The sequence below is a fragment of the Lissotriton helveticus genome, chromosome 4_1 (genome assembly GCF_964261635.1).
Source record: "Lissotriton helveticus chromosome 4_1, aLisHel1.1, whole genome shotgun sequence".
In the NCBI taxonomy this organism is placed as follows: Eukaryota; Metazoa; Chordata; class Amphibia; order Caudata; family Salamandridae; genus Lissotriton; species Lissotriton helveticus.
Genome location: NC_136063.1, coordinates 1,618,834,766 through 1,618,862,422, shown reverse-complemented (window position 1 = coordinate 1,618,862,422; position 27,657 = coordinate 1,618,834,766). Strand labels below are relative to the sequence as shown.

At 46.3% G+C, this 27,657-nt stretch overlaps 1 protein-coding gene across 3 annotated transcripts in view; it reads right to left on the bottom strand.

The window, feature by feature from the left end:
- NT5C3A (5'-nucleotidase, cytosolic IIIA) overlaps positions 1 to 22,445 on the bottom strand; it is a 373,159-nt gene extending 350,714 nt beyond the window's left edge. Inside the window, exon 1 of one of the 3 annotated variants that reach the window (XM_078688239.1) lies at positions 22,123 to 22,445. In XM_078688239.1, coding sequence (XP_078544365.1) covers positions 22,123 to 22,263 — 141 coding nt within the window. In that variant the 5' untranslated portion in view covers positions 22,264 to 22,445. The remainder of the gene's footprint in view (positions 1 to 22,122) is intronic. The other 2 variants (XM_078688237.1, XM_078688241.1) reach the window with 2 other exon arrangements.
- Positions 22,446 to 27,657: the final 5,212 nt, after the last annotated feature.

Below are 27,657 nucleotides of genomic sequence, written 5' to 3'. Positions count from 1 at the left end.
AGGCTACCTATAGTTAAAAATCAGAAACAACGAATTCTATGCTTGGATCCTTCTGACGGGCAACTAACACGATGTAGAGTTAAAAGGCTTTAATAATCAATAAATTAAGAGTTGTGGTGACCTCGGTTGGTTCTCCACGGAAATACATTTACTAAATACACTCATTTTCTCTGTGTCAAACAAGTGCAGATAAGCAGGAGCACTTCGTTTATATGTGAACCGCACACCACAGATACATTTAACTTTTTGTGACCGTAGGAGGGCCGAGTTTGGCATACGGCTCACTGGCAGCGGTGTGCACCTCCGCACGTGGGGTCCAGATTACAATTTCCTGGCAAACATAACCCCAGTCCCCTGGCACACCAAGGATTAAGAGCGAGACACGCTAACCTTTTTAACAGTCATACTATGCTCCAATTCAGAGTTTGCAATCTACAAAATGCTTTTTCATATCCACTAATCCCTTTTAGGAGTCAGAAAATCGTAACTAGTTGCAATTTGAAACCTACCTCGTGAGGTATGTCGGATTGAAAACCACTACATTTCTGATTTGTAAAAACCAACCTATTACTAGATAGGTTGGTTCTTAAACACATTAACTGGTCGTAAACTGTGCCAAGTGTTTGCAACCAAATATTCGTACATCTGGCATTAAAATGAATTTAATAATTGTAAATTGTGGGCACTGGGCCCTGAGGCATCACAGCATTTTACATAACACAGCAACAAAACAACAGTCAAAGGACATTAGAAGGTAAGGCACGTATAAAGGGCAATGTAATACATATTTAACTGTTGTGTGCGTGTGCATTCTTTATGGGCTTAGATTTTGCAAAGGGATGTACCTGTACATGTGCACATATTATGTATGTACATATGTATATATTAACATGTATATAGAAATGTGTGCGTGAACACACTCATTAGAGATATATATATGTATTTTAAATATTGGGTAGTTATAGTCAGGTCAGCAGTTCCATAGAAAAAAAAAGTTTTTACGTGTTGCTAATGACTTTGAATGCTGAACAGAAATGCACCAAATTTGGCAGTAAGCTTCATCCTGGTCCATAGATTGTGATTTGTCTAGTTTGGTCTAAATCAGTTTTTCAGAAATTAAGGGTCAACAAGAATTGTAGATCTGGACAGTTTGGTTCATGAAAGACCCGACAGACTCTTTCGGGTCTGCAAATTTACAAATGAAGCATTCAGATTGGACCAGGGAGCTTTATTTCGCTTGGGCCATCTCACTCCTACAGGAACTCTGATCGACTGCCAGCAACATGACAAAAATGTTGCTTTCAGCTATTACAGGACTCAGGGACTTATTCCCCTGTCTTAAAGTTAAAAAAAAAAAAATAATATAAGGGGGCAGATCAGGGAAGGGATACCCTGGCCCTCTAGGCCCCATAGCGGGCAGAGGTACCCCTCCTGGGAAACAGCCCCCCCCCCCCCAAAACGGTTAAAAATAATCCAGTTACCCAGTGGAACTCAAGTGGGATTAAGGGGAAATAAGATAAACTAGTGGCCCGGCGAATTCATCAACTATGAGCCTTGGTTATCCCAACGCCAGGGCTGTATTCAATAAGGAGAGGGGGGATCGCGTGCCCCGCACCTCGAGCCATTAAAGGCTCTGGGGCCAAAATTTGAAAATAACGGGATGCAGGCCCCCCTCCCAGAGTCATTAATGGCCAGCGGGAGCCCACCCCTGGGGATGAAATTTGCAAATAAGGGGAGGGGGCTATGGGTCCCTCTTCCCGAGCCTCCAAAGGTCCAAGGGAGCTCACCTACAGGTCTGAAATTACTTTAAATGGGGACGGAGCCCGCAAGGTCTCCCTCCCCCAGCCATTAAAGGACCCAGGAAACCAAATCCGGGCCAGACTACTTTAAGGGAGGGGCGTTGCGTGCCCAACCCCCTACCTGAGCCAGTAATGGAGCTGGATCACTAGCTTTAGCCCAGGAAGCCCACTCCCGGGAAATAGATGTGGCCAGCAAACCTGTGTTTGTTCTTGCTTGATAGGGAGCCTTTTTTAAATCTCCCATCAAGCGGGAGCAAACACCAAGCCTGCTCCCAGTAGGCGGGAGCTTTAAAAATGCTTCCACCCGTTGGAGCGGACATTTGATTTGTTTCTCTGCCTGCATCAGTGTGGGCTGGAGAACAGATCAAAATACTGCCCCCGCCTGTAGGGAGTAGCATTAGTAGCTGCTCCCTCCGGGAAAGAGCAATGCCAGCTCCCGCAGTATCCGGGTAGCCAGCAGGGGCCTTGGAGCCTTTGGGCTGCCCCCCGGCTCCCAAAGAGTATATGGTGAATTTCTTAGGCGGGCACCCACTTTTAAGTGATGAGGGTCCTGGGGTCCCCGGGGACAATAAAGGCTCGGGAGGGGGGCTCGCAGCTTTCCTTCCCTTTATTTTTAGGAATGACCTGGGGTATGGAATCAATACAGAATTTCCCTTACTATGTTCAGAATTAATACAACTGAAGGTGCAGTCAGCCTGCAAACTCCTTCAAATACCACAGAGCCTTTTTAAATAGACAGGTCACATGGTGGACCCATGCCAGCAAAGATGACCAACCCATATGGTCATACATCGAAAGACATTTTGTAAAACCATTTTCCTTATTATCTACACTAACAATGACAAAATGTAAAGTTCAGCACTCCTATTATATCATCATAGATACTATCATGGGCCAAACAAATCTAGGGAAAAGCCTTACCAATAAAATGCAAGGGTCTGAGTTTGCTTCTGTCTGGGGGAATACAAACCTTAAGATAAGAGATAAATATCAGTTGTGGTCAATTTGGGCAAACAATGGCATTTTTTGATATTTAAAGATTTTGGCTACTCCGTAAGCACCAAGACCTTTGCTGAGCTACAAAGTGCTTACGACTTAAATAACTTTGATATCTATAGCTTATTCAGACTCAAAGTGGCACGGAGCAAACAGAAAAGAACACACTACCCGGACATCATCAACATGCTATCCTTGCGCCCATATGCTGCAGCTAGAATATATAAAATACTAAACTCCTACTTTAACAAAACCTAAACCTGGAGATCCAAAATAAAGGGCAATATACTCCCCCAAACTAATCTGCTCTCGCAATATCTGAAAATTCATGGAAAGATATTTAGAAATCTTCCTTAAAACCATTATCTCCCATCTAATCTCAACAAAAACTATGGACACTACATAAAGCCTAATGGACATCTGATAAACTTTTCAAATCTGGCATATAGAATCCGACTTATGTTGGAAGGGTCACAACTCACCAGGCTCCCATGAACATAAGTTATTCAATTGTAAGATAGTTAAACTGTTCTGAACAAAAACTGAAACAATTTTTTTTCCCCCAAGTATTCCTTACTAATATCTCCCTCAATAACTTCACTGTATTTTTAGACCCGCTGTCACTATCACTATCCCCTGATCCAAACACCAACTACCTCCATCTCCTTGACTTATTACAGGGATAAAAAATATATTATGGGAATGAAAATCATACCAGAACTTATCTTATCACACCTGGTAGGCTTGAGTCTGCATCGCTAGAAATGCAGATAATTCAGCGTTCAACATCAACTTCAACACTCACTCATGACACAAACTGTACCCACATATTCATGCTACACGCCTCGCTCACACACAAATGACCAACATTTCTAAACAACACCTCCTCTGTTAAATCTTAAACCGATTACTACAAACGTACATCCAACACTAATCTAATGTCAACCTTGGCTTGGCTCTCCCTCCTCTCCTATTACTCTTCTCCTTTTTCCCTAATGAAATAATACCAACAATGCTTCAGAAGTAACCATGATGTAGATATGTTCTCACGGTTTCTTAAAAGCTGTAACAAAAGCATACACAAATAATTTTGTATGGTCTTCATTATGAGACTATGCCTTTCCTTCGCAAAATTCCAATTAAAACCTGGGAAATTAAAAAAAGCAAACATTTGCAATGCAATAGGTCTCGCATTTACGCGACTTTAAGCTATTGGTTTTGTGAATGACAATGCCTTTCATTTCTGTTTTTAAAACCAAAACATAAAAGGCATTGTAATTTACAATGCCAATAGCTGAAACTCGCGTAAATGAAAGACCTATTGCATTGTACAACAAGCATTACCCATAGAAGTAAAATCTGACTCCGTGGCAACCAACAGCTGCGAGCAGATGCCACAGCAATGAGGGGTGGTGGGTGGAGTAAGTTGCTGTTGAAAAAAACGGCTTGGGGTCGCCATTGGCTGCTTCTCCAGGGGAAAATAAAGTGGGTGGCCGCTATAATAAAAGCGTGCTGTGCTTGCAAAATAGATAAGTAAATAATACATTTTAAAAGGAGCAAGGTCTGTGTGCGCCAAAAAATAAATAAATGAGCGCAGCCGAGCTGTAAAGTAAATAAGCACTTTAATAATATAAAAGCGGGCGGGTGCTGGGATGTCATGGGTGGAATACAGGAAGGCCGTGCCATAAAATAAATAAATAAGTGCGTCCGCTGTAGTTGAAGAGGACAATGCAGTAAAGTAAATAAACACTAATAATATACAAGCATTAGCAATGCAATCAGTCTCGCATTTGTGAAAGTTAGAGCCATTGGCATTGTAAATGACAATGTTTTTACTTATGTTTCGTTGGGTATGCACAGTTTTAGGATGCGAGTGCTCACACTCAAGAGCTTCATCTGATACTCAGAAAGAGGCACTCAGTCTGGGTAACATGGAGGTTCACATTTTGACACATGTAGCGGGGGGATAAGTGGGCATTTGGTATGTGCACTTGACATGACACACCATGACTGGGTCACTGAGCACACCGGTTAGTATACAGAGGGCATGGTGTATAGCATTCATCGTGCAAAGGTTATGATACGGGGCCTGTAGTCTGGGGCACCAAATACTCAGCCTGGGCAGATGGACACGCAGCCTGTTGCACAATTAGCATAAGAGCAGAGGAGAATCGAACACTCAGACTGAAGCACACAGGTACGGTCACAAGGGGGCACAAAGACTCGGTGCAAAGGCAGTTAAACCAGTAACGAGGCTGGGGCAGAGAACATGTGGTATCACAAACACACACTCACAACATGCTTGGGAGGCATCAGCCTGGGGTACAAAGACATGCAGCAGGAGTGACCAGCAAACAGGACAATTACCTGGGCTCATTAAATCATTAGGACTCAGGCACTAACAAGCTCTGTTGCGCCTGGGCTGCAAGCCCCTCCAGGATAGCTCCTGGCGGCCGGGTCCAAGGGGACTTCATAGCAGTGGTTCTTCCTGAGTAGTAGGGAGCTCAGTGGCTGCAGATCGGGGTCCATTGTGCTGCTCTGCCGGGGCCTAGTTCTGCTGAAGACCGTCGGCCTGCTCTACTGAGTTTCTGCCATGCCAGGGTTCCAGTGTTGCCCTCCGCAATATTTAGAGACAGCTAGCAGTCCCTGCCATCCATTGTCTGGGGGTGGAGGCCGGCATCGGGGTGGGCATCGGCTTTTGCGTTAGCTGGCAGAAGATTAGTAGCAGGGCTGGGGACGTTACTAAGAGGGGCATGCATCACCTTGTGGACTTAGCCTATTCCCTCCCCCCTGCCCCCCCAGGAGGGGTGGGGGAGCGAGGGAAGGGTTGAGAGAACAGTCAGAGGCAGTTCAGCAGAGCTCTGTCAGGCCTAATTCTGCTGGAGACTGTCGGCCTGGTCTACGGGGTCTCTGCCATGCCAGGGTTCCAGAGTTGCCCTCCTCAATATTTAGAGACGGCTAGCTGTCCCTGCCATCCATTGTCTGGGGGCGGAGGCCATTACCAGGGTGGGCACCCGCTCTTGCGTTAGCTGCCAGAAGATTAGTAGCAGGGCTGGGAACATCACTAAGAGAGGCATGCATCACCTTGTGGACTGAGCCTGTCCCTCTCCCCCCCCCCCCCACCAGGAGGTGGGAGGAGCGAGGGAAGTGTGTGAGAGAAGAACAGTCAGAGGCACTTCAGCTGAGCTCTGTCTGCAGAACCCCCCACCCACAAAGGAACATGTGTTGTAGAACTGGCTGCTACGAAAAGGTATCTGGGATTGCTATGGTACGCAAGCTAAAGTAGACATTTCTAAACAAGCCACTTAAATAAAATAGTTAGAAGTGAGAAAACACTGTGAAAGCCATACAGGTTATCTGTGACACAACGAGTGGAGCATGAGGACTGCTACACACACGCTGCTCTGAAAGAGTTAAATCACCTATTCACATACCGTATTGCCACGAACGAGGCTAAGCGTGGTGGCTATTGTCATGACAAACAGCCCTGATAAAATGTGTAAAAGGCAGCATAGTCATTGAAATGAAAACCAATATTCCAAGTTATTGATGTGAGGATGTGAAAATAACGGAGCTGGATTAGCAGACATGAACACCCGCCGTCACCAGCAAAGCAGTCCCATGCCTTCCCCCCTTGAGTAGTCCCTTTCGCACCAGCTTGTTGCAGGACACCAAACTGGATTACAAATAGAGTCTAAGACCTCAGGAAACAAAACTTGTGCGCAACCACAACTCTCCATGGAACAGATCCGAATAGAAACTTCAGGGCTGTAAATGAATTATATAACGAAGCGAGACCACTGAAGTGAAAGCGGATCATGCTGCATGCAAATTAATTAAGTAAAGAAGCGAGGCTGCTAAAGTGAAAGCGGACTGTGCTGCAAAAATAATTAAATAAACATTAAACAAAATAGTACTGAGAGCCAAGATAAAGCACACCATGTAACAGCACCAGTAAAATGTCCAGTCCTTAGAGGCCGTAACAAATGGAGACAAGAAGGGACTAATGCGACCATTTACCAATCAGAAGCCAGCATTTAAGAAGGACAATGACACAAAGCCAATGATAAATATGGGTGGAGAGTAGGAGGGCTTCTAGTGCATACCCTAATAGAGCATGCCTCGCAGAGCAAGCAGTGCATGGCGCTGCCACTAGGCTAGACCTAAAAAGCTGGAATCTCCAACAACAGGACTGGTGTCCCACTTTAGCAACGTGCACCTTGTACAAATACCAAGCCTTGTGGAATGGGAACATAAATTCATCATTGCCATATAAATACGATTCAGTAACTTCAGTAACCAAAGTAGTTGTCGTTCCCATAAAAGTTGGAATTGTAGTTCTAAAGGATGAGCCTGATTGTAAGTACAAAACAATCCAAAATAATTTGAGCACAGAGCAAAGTAAAGACTACATTTTTTTGTATACCTCGAGCTCAAAGTAGAACACTGCAAATAAACGCAAAACTTTTTGGGAATAGCTTATCAGTGCATGGTAAGATTAAGGGCCAGAGCCAAGAAGTTGCAGTACACAGGTAGGGATATGAAGCTGATGTATATTTCAGACTGAATAGTTTCGTCAGGAACAAGGGATAACAGAGAGGAACAAACAAACAAACACATACAGCATAGATTTCTACAAATACACAAATAATGTCATACTTGTGGGTGTTTTAGGTACATGTTAAGGCAAGGTGCGCATAGTACTAACTCAACACAATATGGGGAGTGAAAAGGTCCTCACTCTGAAGTCGAACGTGACATCCGCCTAAATGAAACAGTGCTACTGATGCAGCCTTGCAAGTGGTACACCTCTGCGAGCTCAGAAATCAACACACAAAATTAACCAATAAGTTGGGGAAAATCTACTATAGAGAATACACAGCTCAGCACCACAGAGACAGGGACAGAGCCGGCAGGCTGGTGGCATGGCTATTGAGGGAAGAAATGGCACTGCCCCGACAAGTGCTATTAGACCATCGGCGGGTATGATGGTAAACTCACAGGAAAACATACACAGCTTTTGCTAACTACTACAACACATAAGTAGACCACACACTAGCAACCACAGATCGAATGCTCGTGTACACTCAAGAAAAACCCCATCCCCCAATTTGACTCAAAGAAACATAGTGAACTGGAGAGGCACCACCTTGTCGAGGAGATTATTACAGCCATAGGTCAGATGGCAAGAAAAAACACAAAAAAACAATAGATTGGCTTTCTATTGAATTGTATTCAATTTACAGAGCACAGATAACACCGAGATTGCTACACATTTATGAGGAAGCAAGGGTAGCAGGCCTGCTCCCGAAATCCCTCAGGGAAGCACTTAGCAAGAGCCCTCCGACATGCAGTCTATCTTTCCTAACCTAGATTATAAATTAATAGAGAAAATACAGCATATAGACCAGTGAATCTCAAAGTATGGCCCGGAGGCCACATGCGGCCCTCCGGACCTTTACTTGCGGCCCCCTGGTCAACAGCAGCGCTAGGCTGCTGTTTACTCGACTCAGCACCAACATGGAAAAAAATAAAATATCTACAGCAAACACATATTTAAACGTTAATTGCAGTTAGGGAAAGGAAGTCAGTAACTAGGCCCTTAAATTTAGGAACACCTTCATTATGAAGACAGCCACTAGATATACATGCTTGCTTCCCCTACTCCCACTTTACACCCCCCGCTGGCATCAATGAAGCCCTCAGTCACACCATAGACCAAACTTTGCGGCGTCCTGTAAAAGGTTTGCGAGTACCCGTGATATAGACTGTTACCGTGGAATACAGTGATGTACACAGTGCCCGAACTGGTAGATCGGACTATCCCCAGTTCACCGGAACTGTGTTTGTTGGGCCCAATGCGGAGACCAAAAGGGGACAAATATCTGTGCAGTTTTATAAATTAAGTTCTCATATTGTTTAAGCAGCACAATACAACAGTATGGAAAACCAGCAAATCACCGGATGTAGAAAGTTGGCTACGTGACCTGTACAAATGGGCCAAAGTGGCATCAGATGTTATTACATTAACCCGACAAAGAGGTGGGAAGGGTATGGATGGATCAGTTTAGGAAGAATACGTCAATAAGCTAGAAGTAAAAAATTCTACGAAATCACCCTGTTCACATACGATGGAGCTCCTATTTAATTCGGGATCAGAGACAAAACGTGTAACCAGAAACTATGACGTGAAGCATAACTAAGCACATGATAGGCTCTTGTATGCCCCTCCCCTACCTGCTGACCAGAGTTGGTTTTGATCAGTTTGTTTCCACGGAGCATCTGGACTTGACACAAACCCTAAAGCTAAAGACTGTTCCTCTCTGTGAGATATGTACTGCATATGCATGATGCCGAATTGATGTACGTTTTGTGACAGAACAGTGGATTTTGTGTTGTTACATAACTACAGCAATGTTGTTGACGAGTGGGCATAGGCTTGCACTGCTGTTAACTTGTTGAAATCCAATGAAGAAATAAAAAAATAATGGTATCAGTAATGGACGATCCCATGAAAATTAATCTATTCCACAATTTCGGTGACTAGGAACTTTCAGAATACCTTTCTGGGCAGAAAGAAGAATACTTTATACTCCAATGCTCGAACTGCGTGAAGTAGTCCTGATTGTAGCATTACCTAAGACTAGAGAGGAATCGAAATTTGCCTAGCTAACGTAACGGTAAGTTTCAATTTTATTAAGGACACAGAGGCGAGGATTATGCTTTTCTTCCTTATTCTCTCCTCTGAATTCCACAGAGGTTTTCCCGTTGCTGACCGATTCCACCACAGCCAGGATTGCTATTGATTCCATGTCAGGACCGGAGGCTTTGGATTATGCTTTTCTTCCTTCGCTTTTATTACAGATACGAAAACACAGCAGCCTTAGAAAAGCTTCAATCAATGCTCATATTGCAGAAAAAACTCAGAAATAATCGACTTTCAAACTTTGTAACTCCAGTAAGAACTACAACTCCCATGAGTCCTGTCCTAACATCCACAACGTTAGTCCTTCCATTATGTGCACTCCAGGTATGATAGCCAGTCCTTCCTCAACCTTCCTCCTCTTTCTTCGCGCAGGTTACGCACACTCCTCATTGGTCTTGTTTAGAACCGTAATTTCCTAGCGGAAAAAATGACAGCGTAAGTGAAGCACTACAACCCCACTGACAGCATGCAAACCGAGGACATCATCAAGACTGGCATCAAAACATGTAGCAAAAACAGAGATGGAAAACAATTTACTTACTGCCATACGGGCCGGTTCGTAACGTAGAACTCCTGGGTGGGATAATCCTCGCCTCCGTGTCCTTGATAGAATTGAAACTTACCGTTACGTAAGCTAGGCAAATTTCGATTCTATGTCAGGACCGGAGGCTTCGGATTATGCTAGTTTAAAGCTTACTCACCACCAATTGAGCTAGGTCCACCACCGGTTTAAAATAAAACCTCTTAAACGTGGAATCCGAGGACCAATCTGCTGCTCGCATTAAATCCTCCAAACGAGCTCCCACCGAGAACGCCTTAAAAGCCATAGATCCCCTGGCAGAGTGAGCTCCAAAACGTTTAGTATCGATGCCCGCCTCCTGCATGACCCAACGCACCCACCTTGCAACGGTGGGAGAGGAGACTGCTCTGTGTGGTTTTCGCAGGGCAATTAGCAATTGTTGTTCGCCAGGAGGGCGGATATCCAACGTTATGTCCCCATAAGCCTTCAAGCACTGCACGACGCATAACTTGCGAGTGTCTACAAAGGCCGGGTACGAGATTGTTCGTGACGCGGACTTTGAGCAACGTCCCACCGTAAAAGTTACCCCGTCAGGGGAAAAAACTCACGCAGAAACGTCCAAGGCACGCACATCCGACACACGCCGGCAAGAAACCAAACACAGAAGCATAGCCAACTTAGCTGAAAGTTCTTTCAGGGACAAATATGCGTTTGACTGCCAGGACAGAAACAGGTTCAAGACTACATTGACATCCCAAAGGACCGAATACCGGGGTTCCGGAGGTAATGAAAGACGAACACCTCGCAAGAGCCTGCAAACAAAGGGGTGTTCCCCCACCGGGGAACCCTCCACAGGGTGGTGACCCGCCGAAATTGCGGAACGCATAGCATTAATTGTCCTATAATCCAGGCCCTTAGTTGCCAATTCAGCTAAAAAATGTAAGATTGGAACGAGTCCTGCGACCACGGAATCCAGGTCCCTTCGAAGACACCAACGCATCCACTTAAGCCAAACGGATTTGTAGCGCTTCGCCGTGCTATCAGCCCAGGCTTTGGAGAGCAGGCCCTTAGCTGATCCCGTAAGGCCCGGGAGCGACCAACGTCTCCGGAAAGCCTCCATGCCATGAGGCGGAGAGAGCCCTGAATGAAGAGGGGATGCGGCACCCGATCCGGATTGAGCAAGAGGCGAGGAAACTGGGGGAGTAGGATTGGAAAATCCCAAGAAAGTTCCAGAAGAACCGGAAACCAGACTTGAGACCTCCAGAGTGGCGTAATCAACACCATATCCACCTCTTGACGGCGAACCTGGGCCGCCGTCCGCACCACCAGCGAGAATGGAGGAAATGCAAAGGGTTTCTCCCCACTCCAATCCTGAAGAAAGGCGTCCATGGCCTCCGCGAGCGGGTCCGGCCTCCAACTGAAAAACGGTGGGATTTGGTGGTCCAGCCGGGACGCAAACAGATCCACCGAAAACGGACCCCAGCGGGCGTTCAGCTATTGGAAAACTGGGATGTCCAGCATCCACTGACTGGCATCCCTCAGGTGCCTGGAGTGCCAGTCCGCCACCTGATTGGCCTGACCCGGCAAGTATTCCGCCGTCACCGATATGTGATGTGAGAGGCAATAGTCCCAGAATTCCTTCGCCAAATCCACCAGAGCTCGAGAGCGTGGGCCTCCCAGGTGGTTGACATATTGAACCGTCGAGACGTTGTCCATCTTTAAGAGAACACAGGACTTCACGGAATCCTTGGTCCAGCAACGGACCGCGAAGGACCCTGCCAGAAGCTTCAAACAGTTTATATGCACCTGCTGTTCGTCGGATGACCAAGCGCCGCCGGTGGGGAACTCCCCGCAACAGGCACCCCAACCCGACCTGCTGGCATCGGACTTTATCACAAGGTCCGGGACCGACCCGAAGATCGCCCGACCATTCCATGCGTGAGAGCCACCATGACATCTCCTCCTTACCTTCCGTGGAGAGGGGCACCATCTGGTCGTAGGACATGTCCCTCCGGAGATGTTGGGCCTTGAGGCGCTGGAGCGCCCTGTAGTGCAACGGCCCCGGAAAAATCGCTTGACTGGAGGAGGACAGAATTCCTACCACCCTGGCCACCTGTCGTAAAGAAGTCCGGCCTTTCAAAACCGTCTGTCGTAACGTATGCCTGATCTTGGCTATCTTCCTTGAGGGTAAACTGAGAGAGGCTTTTACAGAGTCTATAACAAAACCCAGAAACGTAAGTTTCTGACATGGAACCAGGACCGACGACAAAACCCAGCCTTAGGAAAAGCAGAACCGCCTGCTGACGCTGACCATTCAAGACAACTGGACACTGGGCCATCAGAAGGATGTCGTCCAAGTAGACGATCATCCAAATACCCTGCCCCCGCAGGTACTCCACCACCGGGTGCAGCACCTTCGTGAAGCACCAAGGGGCAGAGGAAAGACCGAACAGAAGGGCGGTGAACTCGAACACTCTGTCCTTCCAGCAAAACTGAAGGAAACGCCGATGCGGAGGATGGATTGGCACCACCAAATAATCGTCTTTGAGATCCAACCTCACCATCCAATCCCGTGGAAGGAGCACATCCCCTAGGAGGTGAATCCCCTCCATTTTGAAATGCCGGTAGACCAACCAACCGTTGAACTCCTTGAGGTTGATCACCGGACGTTTGCCTCCATCCGTCTTGTCTACCAGGAAGACATTGCTGAGGAACCCAACGGGATGGCGCGTTGATAGACGGATGGCTCCTTTTTGGAGTAACTCCGAGACCTCTCCATCTATCAAGCACACATCGGACTTGGAAAAAACTATCGGCCGTGGAGAAAACTCCTGAACGGGCCGGTCGTAGAACTCTGTGTGAAACCCCCGCACGGTTTGCAAAAACCAAGCGTCTGCAGTAAGCGACGGCCACTCGTCGTGAAAGGCCGCTAGCCGGCCTCCCATGAGAACCTGGTCCGAAGAAAGGACACTCACCGTTGGGATTGTTGGGTCCAGGATTCTTGCGGTAGCCGGTCGTAGAACTCTATGTGAAACCCCCGCACGGTTTGCAAAACCCAAGCGTCTGCAGTAAGCAACGCCCACTCGTCGTGAAAGACCGCTAGCCGGCCTCCCATGAGAACCTGGTCCGAAGAAAGGACACTCACCGTTGGGATTGTTGGGTCCAGGATTCTTGCGGTAGCCTCGACCGCCGAAGCATTGCCCCCTCGTGGGGTAAAGGTTGTTGAAGTTTGCTGAGGTCTGGTATTGGCCTCTGCCGGAGCCTTGCCCTCTATTACTGGCATTCTGCCCTCGTCGGCCGGTCGGGCGGCCCCTGCCCCGACCAGCCCCTTGGGAAAAATTATGTTGGAACACACGCTTAATGCTGGACTGCGCCTTATCCAGCGAAGTGAAGGTGGACATAAATTTGCCTAGCTCCTTAATGAAGGGCTCCCCAAAAAGGCCACCCTGGGCTACCGCCCCCGCTTCCGAAGAAGCCAAGTCTCCTAACTTCGGATCCAGCTTAATAAGCAGGGATCTCCTCCGCTCGGTCGACAGGGCGCAATTGGCGTTCCCTAAAAAAATTATTACTCGCTGAGCCCAGTTCGACAAATCCTCAGGGGAAATAACCGTGCCGTTGGCCTTCGCCTCTTCCGCCATGTCGAGGATCTTCGTGGCGGGCCGAACCGCGTCCAACAATTTATCTTGGCACGATCGCCAAGAACGGTCAATGCCCTTACGCGGGTCCTTCATAAACCTTGCCAGGAAGGTGGCCATTTTTGCGTCTAACTCGGGCGTCAGGGCCACCTTACCCTCCAGCGTGGGCCTCGGACACTCCCCTCGCAGGCATCCCCTGACCTCCTTCCCCAAAGGCGTACGCAGGCGACCCGCCACGAACTTCGCCACCGTGTCCCCCGGCGTCCAGGCGGCGGACCTCAGATGCATAATCTCATCCAGGTCCAACATGCCGGAACTGTCCCGGGGCAACTCTGCGGCCGAGCTCGAGGGGCGCCAAGAGCGCACCGACTCCCCATCGTCATCCGTGTCGGGGGAATCCACCCCCGGAGACGGAGGTGCGGTCTCCGAAACCACCAAGGGCTCAGGACCCGAAAGTGGCGCAGAAGGGGCAGCAGTCGCCTTGGCTAAAAAGGCGTCTCTTAGACGCTCAAAGGCGCCCCTGTCCACCCCCTGCCCCACTTCTGGTGTCCCCTCCCTGCAGGGCTTCTTCGGGCGGGAGGGCCCTCCCCTGAGGGGCCCGGGAGACCAGAAGGAGCTCCCAAATGGGCCTGCGCAAGCTTTGCGCATTCTTCAACAATGCGCCCTGACAGGCGGTCCTCCATGGGACCCACCACCTCAGTCACGCAGCGATAGATAGAGCTGTCAACTGCCTGATAAAACTCCTCATCCTGTAAGTAGGAGTGGGGCTCCTCCTCAAAGTAATCACCTTGCTCCATGGCTCGCTAAGTTAAGAACTGAGCGTCCCCCCAAAAACTGCGCCTTAAGTCTTACCCCCCCCACAGAGGGTGTCAGGTATTATAGATATGGGCAGGCGATCAGGCTGCAATAACGTTTTGGGCCAAACAAACTGGCATGTAGGGTTGCACTAACCCCCAACGCGCTGACCCTCCACACTGGGACCGGGCCTGTCCACCCCCAATGCGCGTCTAACCAAACAACCAAAGATGCGCACACTCGCCTATCGGCGTTCACCGCGGTCTCTGCTGCAAAATACAGACCCCGAAGGGCGTAGGCAGGTTAATTGAGGCCAAATACGGACCCGGAGCATCGGGCGTAGCAAGGGTGGAGAGGGCAAAGCTCCGTCGCAGACTGCCTCCTCAGCGCGGCTCCCCAGAGTGAAGGGACGCGCACCGAGGAGCCAGCGAGACATTCGAGCGCCCCCTGGTGGGTGCTCTAATCACCGCACCGTCGTCGGGACAAGAGCCGCGAACGGAGCGTAAACGCTCCCGCGACTGAGGGCTCTGTAGGGAAAAAACCATACAATTAAGCACAACAGAGCCCGATATACCCCCGTCACTCTCATAGACGGCAATACAGTACAATAGACCCCCTAGAAACGGGAACCATAAAAACACTTAACTGACTGCTGCGTGAGCAGCGAAGAAAGAGGAGGAAGGTTGAGGAAGGACTGGCTATCATACCTGGAGTGGACATAATGGAAGGACTAACGTTGTGGATGTTAGGACAGGACTCATGGGAGTTGTAGTTCTTACTGGACTTACAAAGTTTGAAAGTCGATTATTTCTGAGTTTTTTCTGCAATATGAGCATTGATTGAAGCTTTTCTAAGGCTGCTGTGTTTTTGTATCTGTAATAAAAGCGAAGGAAGAAAAGCATAATCCGAAGCCTCCGGTCCTGACATAGAATCAATAGCATTCCTGGCTGTGGTGGAATCGGTCAGCAACGGGAAAACCTCTGTGGAATTCAAAGGAGAGAACAAGTACAGTAGCATCTCGGCCTCACTCATGACTGACTGCCTGTTTACATTATGCCACAGAATAAAATGGTTTGAGCACTTCTCTTTGGTTGCTACGACTCTTATTCAATGTCATTTAGTTGAGGGGTATGTGCTCTGTTATTCAGCCACTGACAACTATTTTGTGTTGACTATAACGACAAATACATACAAACTGCCACCACAACTCCTCCCTCCGTGGTAAATAAATAGTTGATTCTTGCACTTAGGAGGGAATTTTGAACAAGCAAATCACAGTCTCTGGGAAATCATTATTACACAGACCCAAAAAGTCCTGTGCTTCACAGCCACAGTTAAGTGACTTTGAAGGGTTTGCTGCATGAGATAATGGGCTGTGCATATATAAACATATAGAGATCCACGTGCATACGTCTAAGGGAGTCTCAACAAAGGTAAGCAAGAGTCTGAATACAAGTAGATGTATGATATGCACAAATGTATGCGTGAAGGATCTGCATTCAAGGTATATGAGGGAGTTAAAAAACACAGGTATCGTCTGCACATACCGATATGCAGGGAGTCTATACACAGTGGTGCAGATGCTTCACTGATGCCAATTAGTCTCACATGTATGAAACCTTTACACAGTCTAGCCTTATTAATCAACTCTTTGTATGCTGGGAGGAAATCTACAAGTCCCAGAATGCAATGTGCTGTCCATCAAAAAGTGAGTGTTGCCCAGCGGAATCATATAAGGGAACGAGACACTCAGATATTATGGGTCTGCTTCTCGCTGAACGATATTCTTGCACCTCCCGGTTGTTCATGTTGCTCACAACCTGTCATTAATAACCTAGGGTGTCCGGATGTCCAGGACTTGTTGCTACAATGTAGTTTTCACCTATGTTCCTACTTCCCAACAATCTCATACCAATGAAAAATAGTCTCAGTTCTCAGAGCTAATCAGGTGAGCAAGAGCGCAGCACTCAAATGTTGCTCATGTTCACGACCTCATAATTCCATCTAGCTATAACACTTAGAGGCAGAGTATGATGCCGTAGGAAACGGCTCCAACCCTCGGTCGGAGCTGTTCCTACGGTATCGTAATCTCCTGTTTGAATTCATTTGTGACCGACCCATTTCTATGGAGTTGGTCGGAAATTAATCTAAACAGGATTTCCAAATGGCTTACGGCGTGCTGGGAGAGACCGTCTGCCATTTGGAAAGCATCCTGTAATCCCAAGGGCAGCTATTTCTGCCCATTACAATATCGGATTCCGACAGCCTTTCTGTGCAGGTCTTTTTGACACAGAAAGGCTGTGGGAAGTCGACTTTGGGGGACATCAGCAGGGCCCCATGGGTGCAAGGCCTCCGGATGGCGGCCCTGTTGATCCCTGCACCTGGTGGATGAGGTGCAGGGATGAACTGCAGCTCAGCTCTTTACATTGAGATCATGCATTCCAGTTGAAATGCATGCTCCCATTGTAAAGAATAGGAGTGCGACCGAACAGTGTTTGGTTGTATCCTAATTGCTGGTTTGGGAACGCTGACAGGAGGTCGGTCAGTCCCAGTTCAGATCAATGTTAGATAGATTTAGGTCCGTCCGATATCGAAATCGGCACCTTAGTTTTGAAAGGCATTTCTTTAGCAAAGCTGAAGCCGAGTTTGTCATATGCCGTGTCATACAGCATTTAACATTTTTGTGTATTTGTAATGTTAACATTACCACTACTGCTAATATGTTTTCTATGTTACATACCAAGAAAGACATTGTTAAAAGGCCACTAATGGTAGGGACATGCACAGCAGGATAAATGGCTGTTGTGTTCTTGGGCAGTTAGGACTCCCTAGATGGTGATCAGGCCGTGCTGGCTCGCACTGGGTTACCACTTAGGCGGTGCATGCGGAGGCAATCGCAAATAATCACCTGCTTAGTTCTGGCATGTGTGGAAGACTGCCGTTACGTGGCACTGCCCCGTTTATTATACCTAGGGGTAAGGTGACCTTGGATCAAATCACAAATGCCCAAACTATCAGGGTTGCTCAATGTAACACCACTAGTGCCATCAACATCACATTCCTCCTTAACTTCCCCCCCCCAAAAAAAAACATTAACACACAAAACAGAGTTCAGGGAACGTTCCTTGTGCCATCTGGGGAGACCACCCCAAACGACCTACTGTGGTCTAACCGCATAGTCCTGAAATTGCTGTGATGGAGTAGGGTTCAGTCTGAGGTTATAGCTTGATTAACCGTACCCAGAGTCCTTTATTGTAGAGGAGCCTGTGGTCAGTGGCACTTCGGAAACTAAGGGAGGTAATTCTGCTCCGTCAAATTCTACTACTGTAATGTCAGGTGGTGATGTTTTCTGCGTGCACCCCATGGGCGTTACAGCAGACCTTGATGTGCCAACAGGTGCCTCGTGTCACCTCTTAAAATATGACACATTTTGCGTTACAGTTAACTGACCACTATTAGCCATTACCATCATCCCAATGACCTGCCATAGTAAATACTCAAAAGGCAAGGCGAATTTGCTTCCAAGAAGTGGTGATCTTGTACCAGCATCCTGTCTGCTATTTGGATGTTAGGGACTGTAGCCCGGCTGCATAGGGATATCTTTTGGGTTTGTGTGTGTCTCCGAAATGGGGCCAAGCGGTTACAGGCTGGGATGCTCGCCCACCGAGGAGGTGGTGGTATTATGTTTTACACCCTTTATCTGAAACAGAGGATACTGGGAGCTACCCCAGTGGTGAGGTAAGGTATGAGTCGGCAGTCTTTTGGAATAATATAGAGAGCTATTTTCACATTTTGCTGCTCCGCTTGAGCAATCTGGATAACCTTGTTGATGGTTCGCATAAAATGCTTGTCATCCCAATTTACCTGGGGTCAACGTGGATTGATTTAGCGATGCTTGGTGTTCCTGGACAACAAATACCTAGCCACATCCTGGATATTGAAAGGGGGACTGTTGTCTGTACATAGTTCTTTTATCTGACTATGAGTGGCCATGACTTTTTCAATCTTTGGTATGGATGTAGATGGCATGAATTTCATTTCTGGGTATTTCGAAAAATCATCAATGATGATCAAGAGGTAAGGCCAACAGGAAGGCAGTCCAAATCCACACTGGCACAGTGCCATGGGTTTCCGGGATTGGCTCAGTGATTATGGGCGCCAGAGGGTCAGGACTGCCTACTGCTGGGCATAAACCACACCACAGGCTGGTGCGTTCAACCATATCATCCAGGCTCAGGAACCACAATTTACTGCACAACCTATTATTGGCTATGAGGATTCCTTGGTGTGACCCATGGGCAAGAGCTTCCATTCTATGTCAAACAGGAGGGTACTACCAAATGAGGTCCCCAGGAGGCATCCATCCGCAGTGACAGTGAGCTCACCCCTCATATTATTCAAGGATTGTAATGTGTATCAGGACTCTGCTGCTGTGTTGTGTGCTAAGTTGGCAAGTATGTTGACCAATTTCCCAGAGCAGATGGCAGATTTGGTGAACTGGAGGCAGTCAACAGCCCCGGTCGCCTCTATAATGTCAGCTAGCGAGACGGGTAGAGACAATATTGCTCCACGACCATTTTTAAGTAATCCTCTGTATCCACGGCTTCCTTAGTTTCTTGAGAAGTGGCTGGATCAAAATGTGACACTGTGGTGTTCTCAGATAGCGCCTGTTTCGTGGCCTGGAACACATGTGCCTGCTCAGCACTCCATTGCCAGGGAGCTGGGCTTTAGTGACTTCTCCTAGTGATTCTGGGAGTTGTGAGAGATTCCACATGAAATGACAACAGTAAGTCAGCAGTCCCAAAAACTGCAGACTCCATTGACCGTGGTGGATGCAGGTGCTGCTTGTATGTCCTGGACCTTGGCCGGATCAGGGGTGACTCCCTTTGTGTTAAAAACAATAGCTGAGGAAACAGATATCTTCTTTAACCGCATGCGCGCTAGCGGTTTTCCCGCTGCGCGATGCGATTTTTAAAACCCCGCGTTACATGACGAGCTCAGCTCGTCATCAGCGTACGACAGGCGTCGCTGAGCTCGTCATCAGCGTCGAAGGGGTTAAGGAATTCACATTTTTCCATCTCAGTGGAAGGTAAGCCTACTCTCCTGGAGGCCCTTGGATACCATTGTGGGGAGATGTTCTTCAATGGAGGGGCCGTGTACCTGAATTTGGTCGCTAACATTCAACATCCCCAGGAGTCAGCTAACACTCCTTACATAATATCCTGAAACAGTTCAACTGCGCTACAAATTCCTAAGCGGAGGCGTTTTTTAGTGCCGTCACTCAATGTGGGTTGAGAAAGTGGTTATGTGATGGGACAGAGGTGCCAAGAGGATTTGGTGGTATCCTGACCTTACAAAATGTTTTGCGATATTGATAATTCTTTATATATTTTTGTGAGTAGAATACTGTGATTGAAATATGTATCTTGACTGTTGTTGAAGGGATTTTACAATGGGTATACCAATATGGTTTCCGTCGGAAATTAATTACTTTTATAATGTAGATTGTCACGAGGGGTTGGATACTAGTGGTGATGTAATTTTATGGATAGCTTGTGTAAATGGAAATGTTGTTCATCTGCTAGCCCTGACAAAGTCGTGGGCGATACGCTTTCGCGACGAAACACATGTTGGCAGAGAAGTAATAAAAAGACTCAAAAGTGTGATAACTAGAAACTAGACTTGTGCTATATTTACAGTGGACCTTTTTAATCATGTGTGCTCAAAGATTTTTTCCATGTTTAATAACCATTTGATTTATTAAGGGCTAGTTCCTTTAAATAGAGTCTCAAATTCACCGAGAACATGAGTCTACTGCACTGGCATGAATCCCAAACCAAAATGTACCAACTGGAGTCATTCTGCAGTGTGGCAACTGAGCAGCATGTCAGATCCACTCTGGGTGACGTATAGCTTGGCTTTGGTTGGCCTGCCCTGGTGTTCAATGACCGAGGTAAAGACTCCGGCAAGTAGGAGACAGGTGTGGGTGCCAAAAGTGTACACTCTGGTGGTCATGGAACAACAACTGACAGTGTGGGCATGGCCTGTAGCAACAATAGGGGTAAGATATTGATGGAGGCCCCTGTGTCGACTAGCACCGTCTTGTGCTGGCCATCCAGCTTGATTTGGCACCCGAGCCCCTGGGGGCTTCCTTCCCGAGTTGATTCTACATCATCTATGACATGCACGTTGCCTTTCGTGGGATCATCATCAATGTTGCCGTCCTACTCTGCCATCATGCACTCCACATCCACGCAGGTGGCCACTTTCTTTTTTAGCGTTTTCTAAAGTGGAGCACAGCTGCAGACTTTGGTACAGTGATTCATCTTTCTGCCGGAAGAGCACTACCTCCCTTTGGCAGGAAATGTACTTGCATGTAGGATGACAACTCCACACCACCGACATGAACTACTGGGCTGGGACGACTGGCGGCGATCTAGTCTGTTGGTGTTTGGCTTGGTGTACTGGTCGTCTAATTGATGGTTCCATCTTGATGGTGTGTTGGAGGGCCACCTCCATGTGGGCCACTACAGCCTTTGAGAGTTCCATTGACCTACCCAGCTTGAGGATGTGCACCATGCTCATACCAGGGACTTGTAGAATTTGCTCCCTTAACTAGACAGATGAACAAACTCATATGAACTGCGCCCAGATCTCATCAAGTTTGTTGGTTAGGGTGCAGGTGCTCGTGAGTTCTCAGAGTCTGGCATAGAATTCATCCACCAATTCCTTGGGTGTCGGGTGAGCCTCTCGTAGAAGTAAACTCTCATAATCCAGGTTGACCAGAGGAGCAAAGTGTGCAGTCAAAGTAGCTTTGAGAGTGACATGGGTGAACAGAGGACCGGCTACAGCCACTAACTTAGAAAGTTTATGGATGTGAGCGACTCTTAAATTTAGAAGCATTGGGCAGCATATGTTGGCCTCCAGGTCCACTGTGGTAAAGTACATTTCAAAACAAGATGGGGTGTGTTTACATTCCATTCACATGTCGCACAGCAAGAAAAGTGCAGAGAAATCGTTTGTCTGCCTGTTTATCCAAATGATATTTCACAAGTTTGTCACAACTTTTTCATTCTTCAGATTACGCCGCAAATCCCATATTTTACTAATGCAGAAGACATGCCAATCCAGGCCTTAATCATCAGCACGTGGGGTTTCGCAGCCCCATTAAAATATCCAATGCATTTCGGGCTCACAAACAGCCCTTCCTCAGGGGTAGCTGCAAAGTTTAAAAATAAACATAAGTGTGACTTCTATTCTACATCAGCTAGGTAATCAATACACATATCGCACCTTACTCCATCCCAGCCCCACTGGTCTATCTCTCGTCCCTCGTATTGTGTTGTCCCACAATTGCCACACCCGACCTTGTGTAAAATAGCATATGAGCACTGCAAAACTGAATTAAAAGCGTTCTACCCTTTATCACAGCCAAAAGGAAACTTTCACAGCACTGCCACGATTAAAAACCAATTCTCACCAGCATCTGCCCTTCTTTACATTTCAAACGTTCCCTAAATATCACTCTTTTTCTTTTTAACAGGGCCACTATAGATTCTGGAAGGATTCTGCAGGATACCCTTAGCAGAATGTAGATCTTGCGATTCAGGTCACTGCTGTGTGGGATCTGCTATACAGCTGGAAGGGGGTGAAGGGAACGTCAGCACTCACCATCTCAATGATTTTGGTCTTGCGGCCGGTGCGCCTCTTGGATCCCAGGATGAACTGAACCAGGAAGACGCCTCCCAGCAGCAGGGCGCAGACACCGCCTCCAGCCAAAGCCCCAAGACGGGCTGCCCGTCCCCGGTCCATGCTCCGTCCCGCACACGTTGCCGCCTGTGACGCGACTTTGCTCTTGGCCGGGTCACTGTCGCGGTGCAGCGAGGGCTGCTATGGGTCACAGGCTAGATGGCCACGGCTTACCCGCTTCACATGTGTTCCATAATCACCGGCACCTGTCAAGATATGTTGTAGATGAAACTGTACACCGAGGGCTTGAATTTCGGCTGAGAGCATCAGAACGTAAGATCTTGGCGGCCATTTTAGAGTGGTACGTACTTTACATTTAGTGAGGTAACTGGCTATCATGTCAAATACGCCTTTTTAATACCCCCTTTGTGTTACGTCTTTCAGGATAAGGAAACATTTTGAAGAGCTTAAAGGTGACTTTCTTTCAGTCTATGCAGGTTTTTCAACAATACACATTTTTCATTTTCCAAAACTAAACGTGTTATTTACTTATAATAACCATATGTTATATGAAGACACGTTTGTGTTTTTTACAGCAGCGGGTTCTCTATCTCATTTTTTTGTATTTTATAGAAGAGAAATTGTTCTTGTATATGACGCTTTGCTACGGTGTCAGCCATGTACCGGCTCCTAATAGGCAACTACTCGCAGTCCTTCTTTTATGTCTTTAACACATTTCTTTTGTTAATGGCCCATCTTACTCCCTGACAAAATCAAAGATAAATGGTTCCGAGTGTGGTTCATATACACATGGGCACATGCATCAACCTATTTAGGAAGTGCAAACGGTGCGAATCGGTAAATTCGGCCGTTTGCGCTTCCTAAATTCGTTTTTGGTATGCATCAAACACTATTTCAAAATTCCCATTTTTTTGCATTTCTTAAAAATGCGAATGCATTTAAGGAATCGCATTTTTGCAATTCCTTAAATGCAATGCATCAATTTAAAAAAAATGCGAATTATGAAATAGGAAGTGCAAATTAACACGAGGTTGACCCTCGTGTTAATTTGCGAAAATCTTTAACCTTTTCAGCGCGACCGCGATTCCCCCTCCGGTGCTGGGCCCTAATAAAAACGGGCGTGGTCATGACGGAACGGTTCCGTCATGAGCACAGCTCAACCGTAGCTCATGACGGAACCGTTCCGTCATGAGCATCGAAGGGGTTAAAAAAGTTAAAAAATGCATTTTTTAAACTGTCATGTTACAGACACACATGTCCTTAGGACATGTGTGTATGAAACATCCACTTTAAAATACATTTCAGGGGTGCAGAGGGGGTCCTTTGGACCCCCCCTGCACCCATGGAATGCATTAACATTATGCAAATTCTAATTTGCGAATTCGCAATTCCCATTGATTCCTATGGGCCTTTTGGCCCATAGGAATCAATAGGAAATGCGAATTCGCAAATTAGAATTCGCATAATATTTGCGATTCGGTAAAAATTGCGATTTATACCGAATCGCTAATATTATGCGAAAATATACATGCATCCCATTTTGCGAATTCCAAATTGCGATTCGCTATTTTTCGCAATTTGGAATTCGCAAACGGCCGGGATGATGCATGTGGCTGATAGAGTCCCCGAACAAGGAGCATAATTTATGATGTCTCTCATACTTTGACATTACTGACAACAAGGATAGTGTCATCCGTAAACTTATAAAATCAAAGTACATTTAAAATGAAGAAGACTTTTACAAAAGTGCCGGAGTAGCATTCTGACAATTGTGTTCAAAACAACTCCTTTTGTCGCAGTATCTGTAGGAGATCTACACTGTGGTGGGCGTGTATTGTATTGTACTCTGTGGTGGAAGTGGGGGAAAAAGGTAGGGTAACTGTGGGCAGAGAATCAGAGGGTGGGAATAACCCGAGGATTGGATCAGTGGGCGGAGTCAGAGGTGTGGCCAGAAAGATCAAATTATTCTAATTTTTAGAATTTGTTTGGCATTTCACTGCCCATTTACTGCTTAATACATTATTTAATTCACCCAATGGATACACGGTTATTTAAGGTTTAATTATGGCTCTTCAATCTTTGCCACATAATGCATCATCTGCCGCATAATTAGACGATTTTAACTATTAAATTATTTGTAGTTCAAACAGATCAAAAGTTACTAAAAAACGTGACTTGTATTTCTGGACAGCCCTTTGCAAAGGTTGACTGATCACCTTTCTCACAGCTGCATTTGTATGTTACACTGCTACTAATAAGTTAAAATCTTTTCACAGTCTGCATGTGCAAAAATGTCAAAATAAAAAAGTATTAGAAAATATACAGCATTACCCTGCTGCCTTTTTTGCTGCATAGTTTAGTCAATACTGTGGCATAATTTTGTCCTCCATTGCTGCAAATTTCCAGTTGCCCCAACGGAGGCAGCACATGTTAAAAGTGATTTTGCATAAAGCAGAGAGACTGTGAAGTTTGTGAACTTAGTTTGGTGTGCGTGCAAATCCTGCATTGCCGACAACTGGTGAGTTGCAGCTACTACTGCTGAAACAAGGCCAATGGAGTTACCAATTGGTGAAGCGGACTGGCCCCAACGCCAGGGCCGACTGTAGTGCTGGTGGCACCCTGTGCAACAATGTTTGTTGGGGCTCCAGAGTGAGCACTTCCACCATTAATTCCTTCACTACCACCCTTTAACAGTACCCCTCAAGTCTCCATAACCACATTCTTGCTCAGATGCATTTAATTTGATTTACAGCACCACTAATACCAGTGTAAGGTGTGAGGGCAAGTTATATCACACACATTACACAGAGACAATCAATCATACTTGTGTAAATCACTGTATAGGAAATGTTACATAAGATAAAAGACTACAAGGTGTAGAAGTGACATGACAACCATACTGGCAGTATAGTTTAATAGTAATTAGTCTGGAGAAACACAAACTCTGAATTTAGAACGTAATACCATGGTTGGGGGTTCTCTTTAATAACCCAAATTGATTTCTATCGAAAATAACCCCTTTTTGCAACATTAGGATAATCAAAGATTGGGGAAAAAACATAACTCTCTAATATATACCTTGCAGTGTGCATGCAGCTCTTAGATGACATCCTAAATGGAACACCACTAGGTCCCAAACTGATGTCACAGCCATGTACTGCTTTACGCAGTCAATATTTTCTAAACCTTTTCACATTTTGTCGTTTCTTGAATGCTGTTCTCTTTTTAATCCTTATATTCACCACTTTTTGGTACACAGTTACACTGATCAAATCCACACGCAAGGAAAAGAGGCAATTTTCCTGATTTCTTATGTTATAAGTGTAACTGTGTACCAAAAAGTGGTGAATATAAGGATTAAAAAGAGAACAGCATTCAAGAAACGACAAAATGTGAAAAGGTTTAGAAAATATTGACTGCGTAAAGCAGTACATGGCTGTGACATCGGTTTGGGACCTAGTGGTGTTCCATTTAGGATGTGATTTCAGTTTAATACGTGACGTTTGGGCTGAGCACGTTTCCGTTGAGCACGCCAAAAGCAGAATAGTAATGAAAACATTCAAAGTTGAATTCAAGGAGAACATGGATAAGCAGGAGTGCAACCCTACCCCCCATCGTGCAGCTCTTAGATGACAGTTAATAGCTCACTGCTCTAAGTCAGGATTTTGACTTATAAACTGCAAGTATCAAAAGGATCTCACTGAAAAAAGCAGTAACCCACTGAACTATTTACACATGAATCCTCTGCCCTACCTTTCCACAAATCAAAATTTCCACTTGATTAAACTCCATTTCTCTCTAGGTAGAACATTTATCGCCGGAGTTATCATGACATTTTTATTGTTGCCGAAAATTGCTGGAGGCCAGGAAGGAGGCAGCATGAGCTTTTAGAAACATAATATACTTGCAAACACGATGCCCCCCCCTGAAGTCCGTGCCTGTTGCGATTACACCAGCCGCACCTCCCTATTGCCTCCCTGCTCAAAGGTCATGTGACCTCAGTGACAGACTACTGTCGCTCTAGGGTGTGCTGCTACATAGGCCTGCCCGCAAGACTGGAGGTGAACTTCAACATGGATTGTGGTGGAGAGTCCTTCAAGGTTAACTTACATTTGCGACCTCTAGGTTTCACCTGCTGGTGCTAAGAAACCAGAGCTCCTAAGGTCTTGCAGCTCCTTCTAAGGTCTAGCAGAGGAATGTGCTCCCTCAAGAGAGTGGTCTAGTAGATTGGTCATGAAGGCTGAACCTGGTTCCCCAGTTCCAAATTCGGGAGCTCTGACCATAGTGACACATCCTCTCCCCCACTGAACACCATACCACTGAGAGAAGCTCGCACTGCCTTCAACTATAACCCAACTGTTCCCCGCTATAAACACATGGATGTGACTCAATTCAAATTTCGCACTAGACAAGAGCAATATGCTGCCTAAAAAAAAAAAAATAACATCCTGGAAAAAGCAAACAATCAAGGGAATGTAAGATTAAGTAAAGCCTGTGAAATGTAGGAAGGAACAACATGGTTACCTTAACGTTTTTACACTAATTTTTCAAGAATTCAATTAGTGTTTTCGCATGACGTAGTTAAGGACAAGACTACAGGGCCCGGAAGGTACCCATTTCAATGTCCATTGCTTATATCCTTACAAAACATGAGCAGCATGGTTTAAAAACACCACATCCCTGAACACAGAGCTGTAGTACACATTTTGTTTTCCAGTCCACCCATCAAGCATGTATTGCACAGTACCTCCAGGAATGGTGCACTTCCCTGCCCAGGGAAAACAATGTTGTTCAACGAAAGACGAGAAAATAAAAGTAGCGCTTCACTGGCAAACTCTGTAAAGTGGCGCTATGTGTTTGGGCCTGAATAAAATCAATCTGGTCACTTTGGACTACTCCATCTTGCATTATTTAGTTATTTTTTGCGTTTTTAACATTTTAGTTCTCTCCGTCCCTAGGCTGCACTTTGGAATAGCAAAATGTCTGAAAAGACGACATTTCCAGCAAAAGTGTTTTTCTTTTTGGATCAATTTCACGGAGGAATAAATAAACAAAAGGAGAGGAAAGAGGGAGTAATAACCGTTTCTTGAAGTCATGGTTTTCAGTAAGTGAGGAGGAGCTAGACAGAAAGAGATGGAATAAGAGAAAGAAAGAGCGGGGCAGCTGCCAGCGTCAGGGAAGGAGAAGAGCACACTATCCTTGTCTTCTCTGGCCAAGATGGAAGAGGCAGTCATTTTCTTCTCTGCGCGCCCTGGCCCTCCCAGAACGGTACATGGTTGGCTATAGGCCTCATCTATTTATGCCGTCCTGGGAGGTGTGTTTAAAATACAAAAGTAGGGGAACGGAATCTGATAACCCCGCCTACTTCGACCACTGATTGTACTACATCATAAAGATATATAGCATTTGCTATCCATATGTGGGTGAGGTACTGAAGCACTTGCCTGCATGGGCAGCCAGGTACACCATGTAGATGTGTGGTTGGAAGATTGTTGT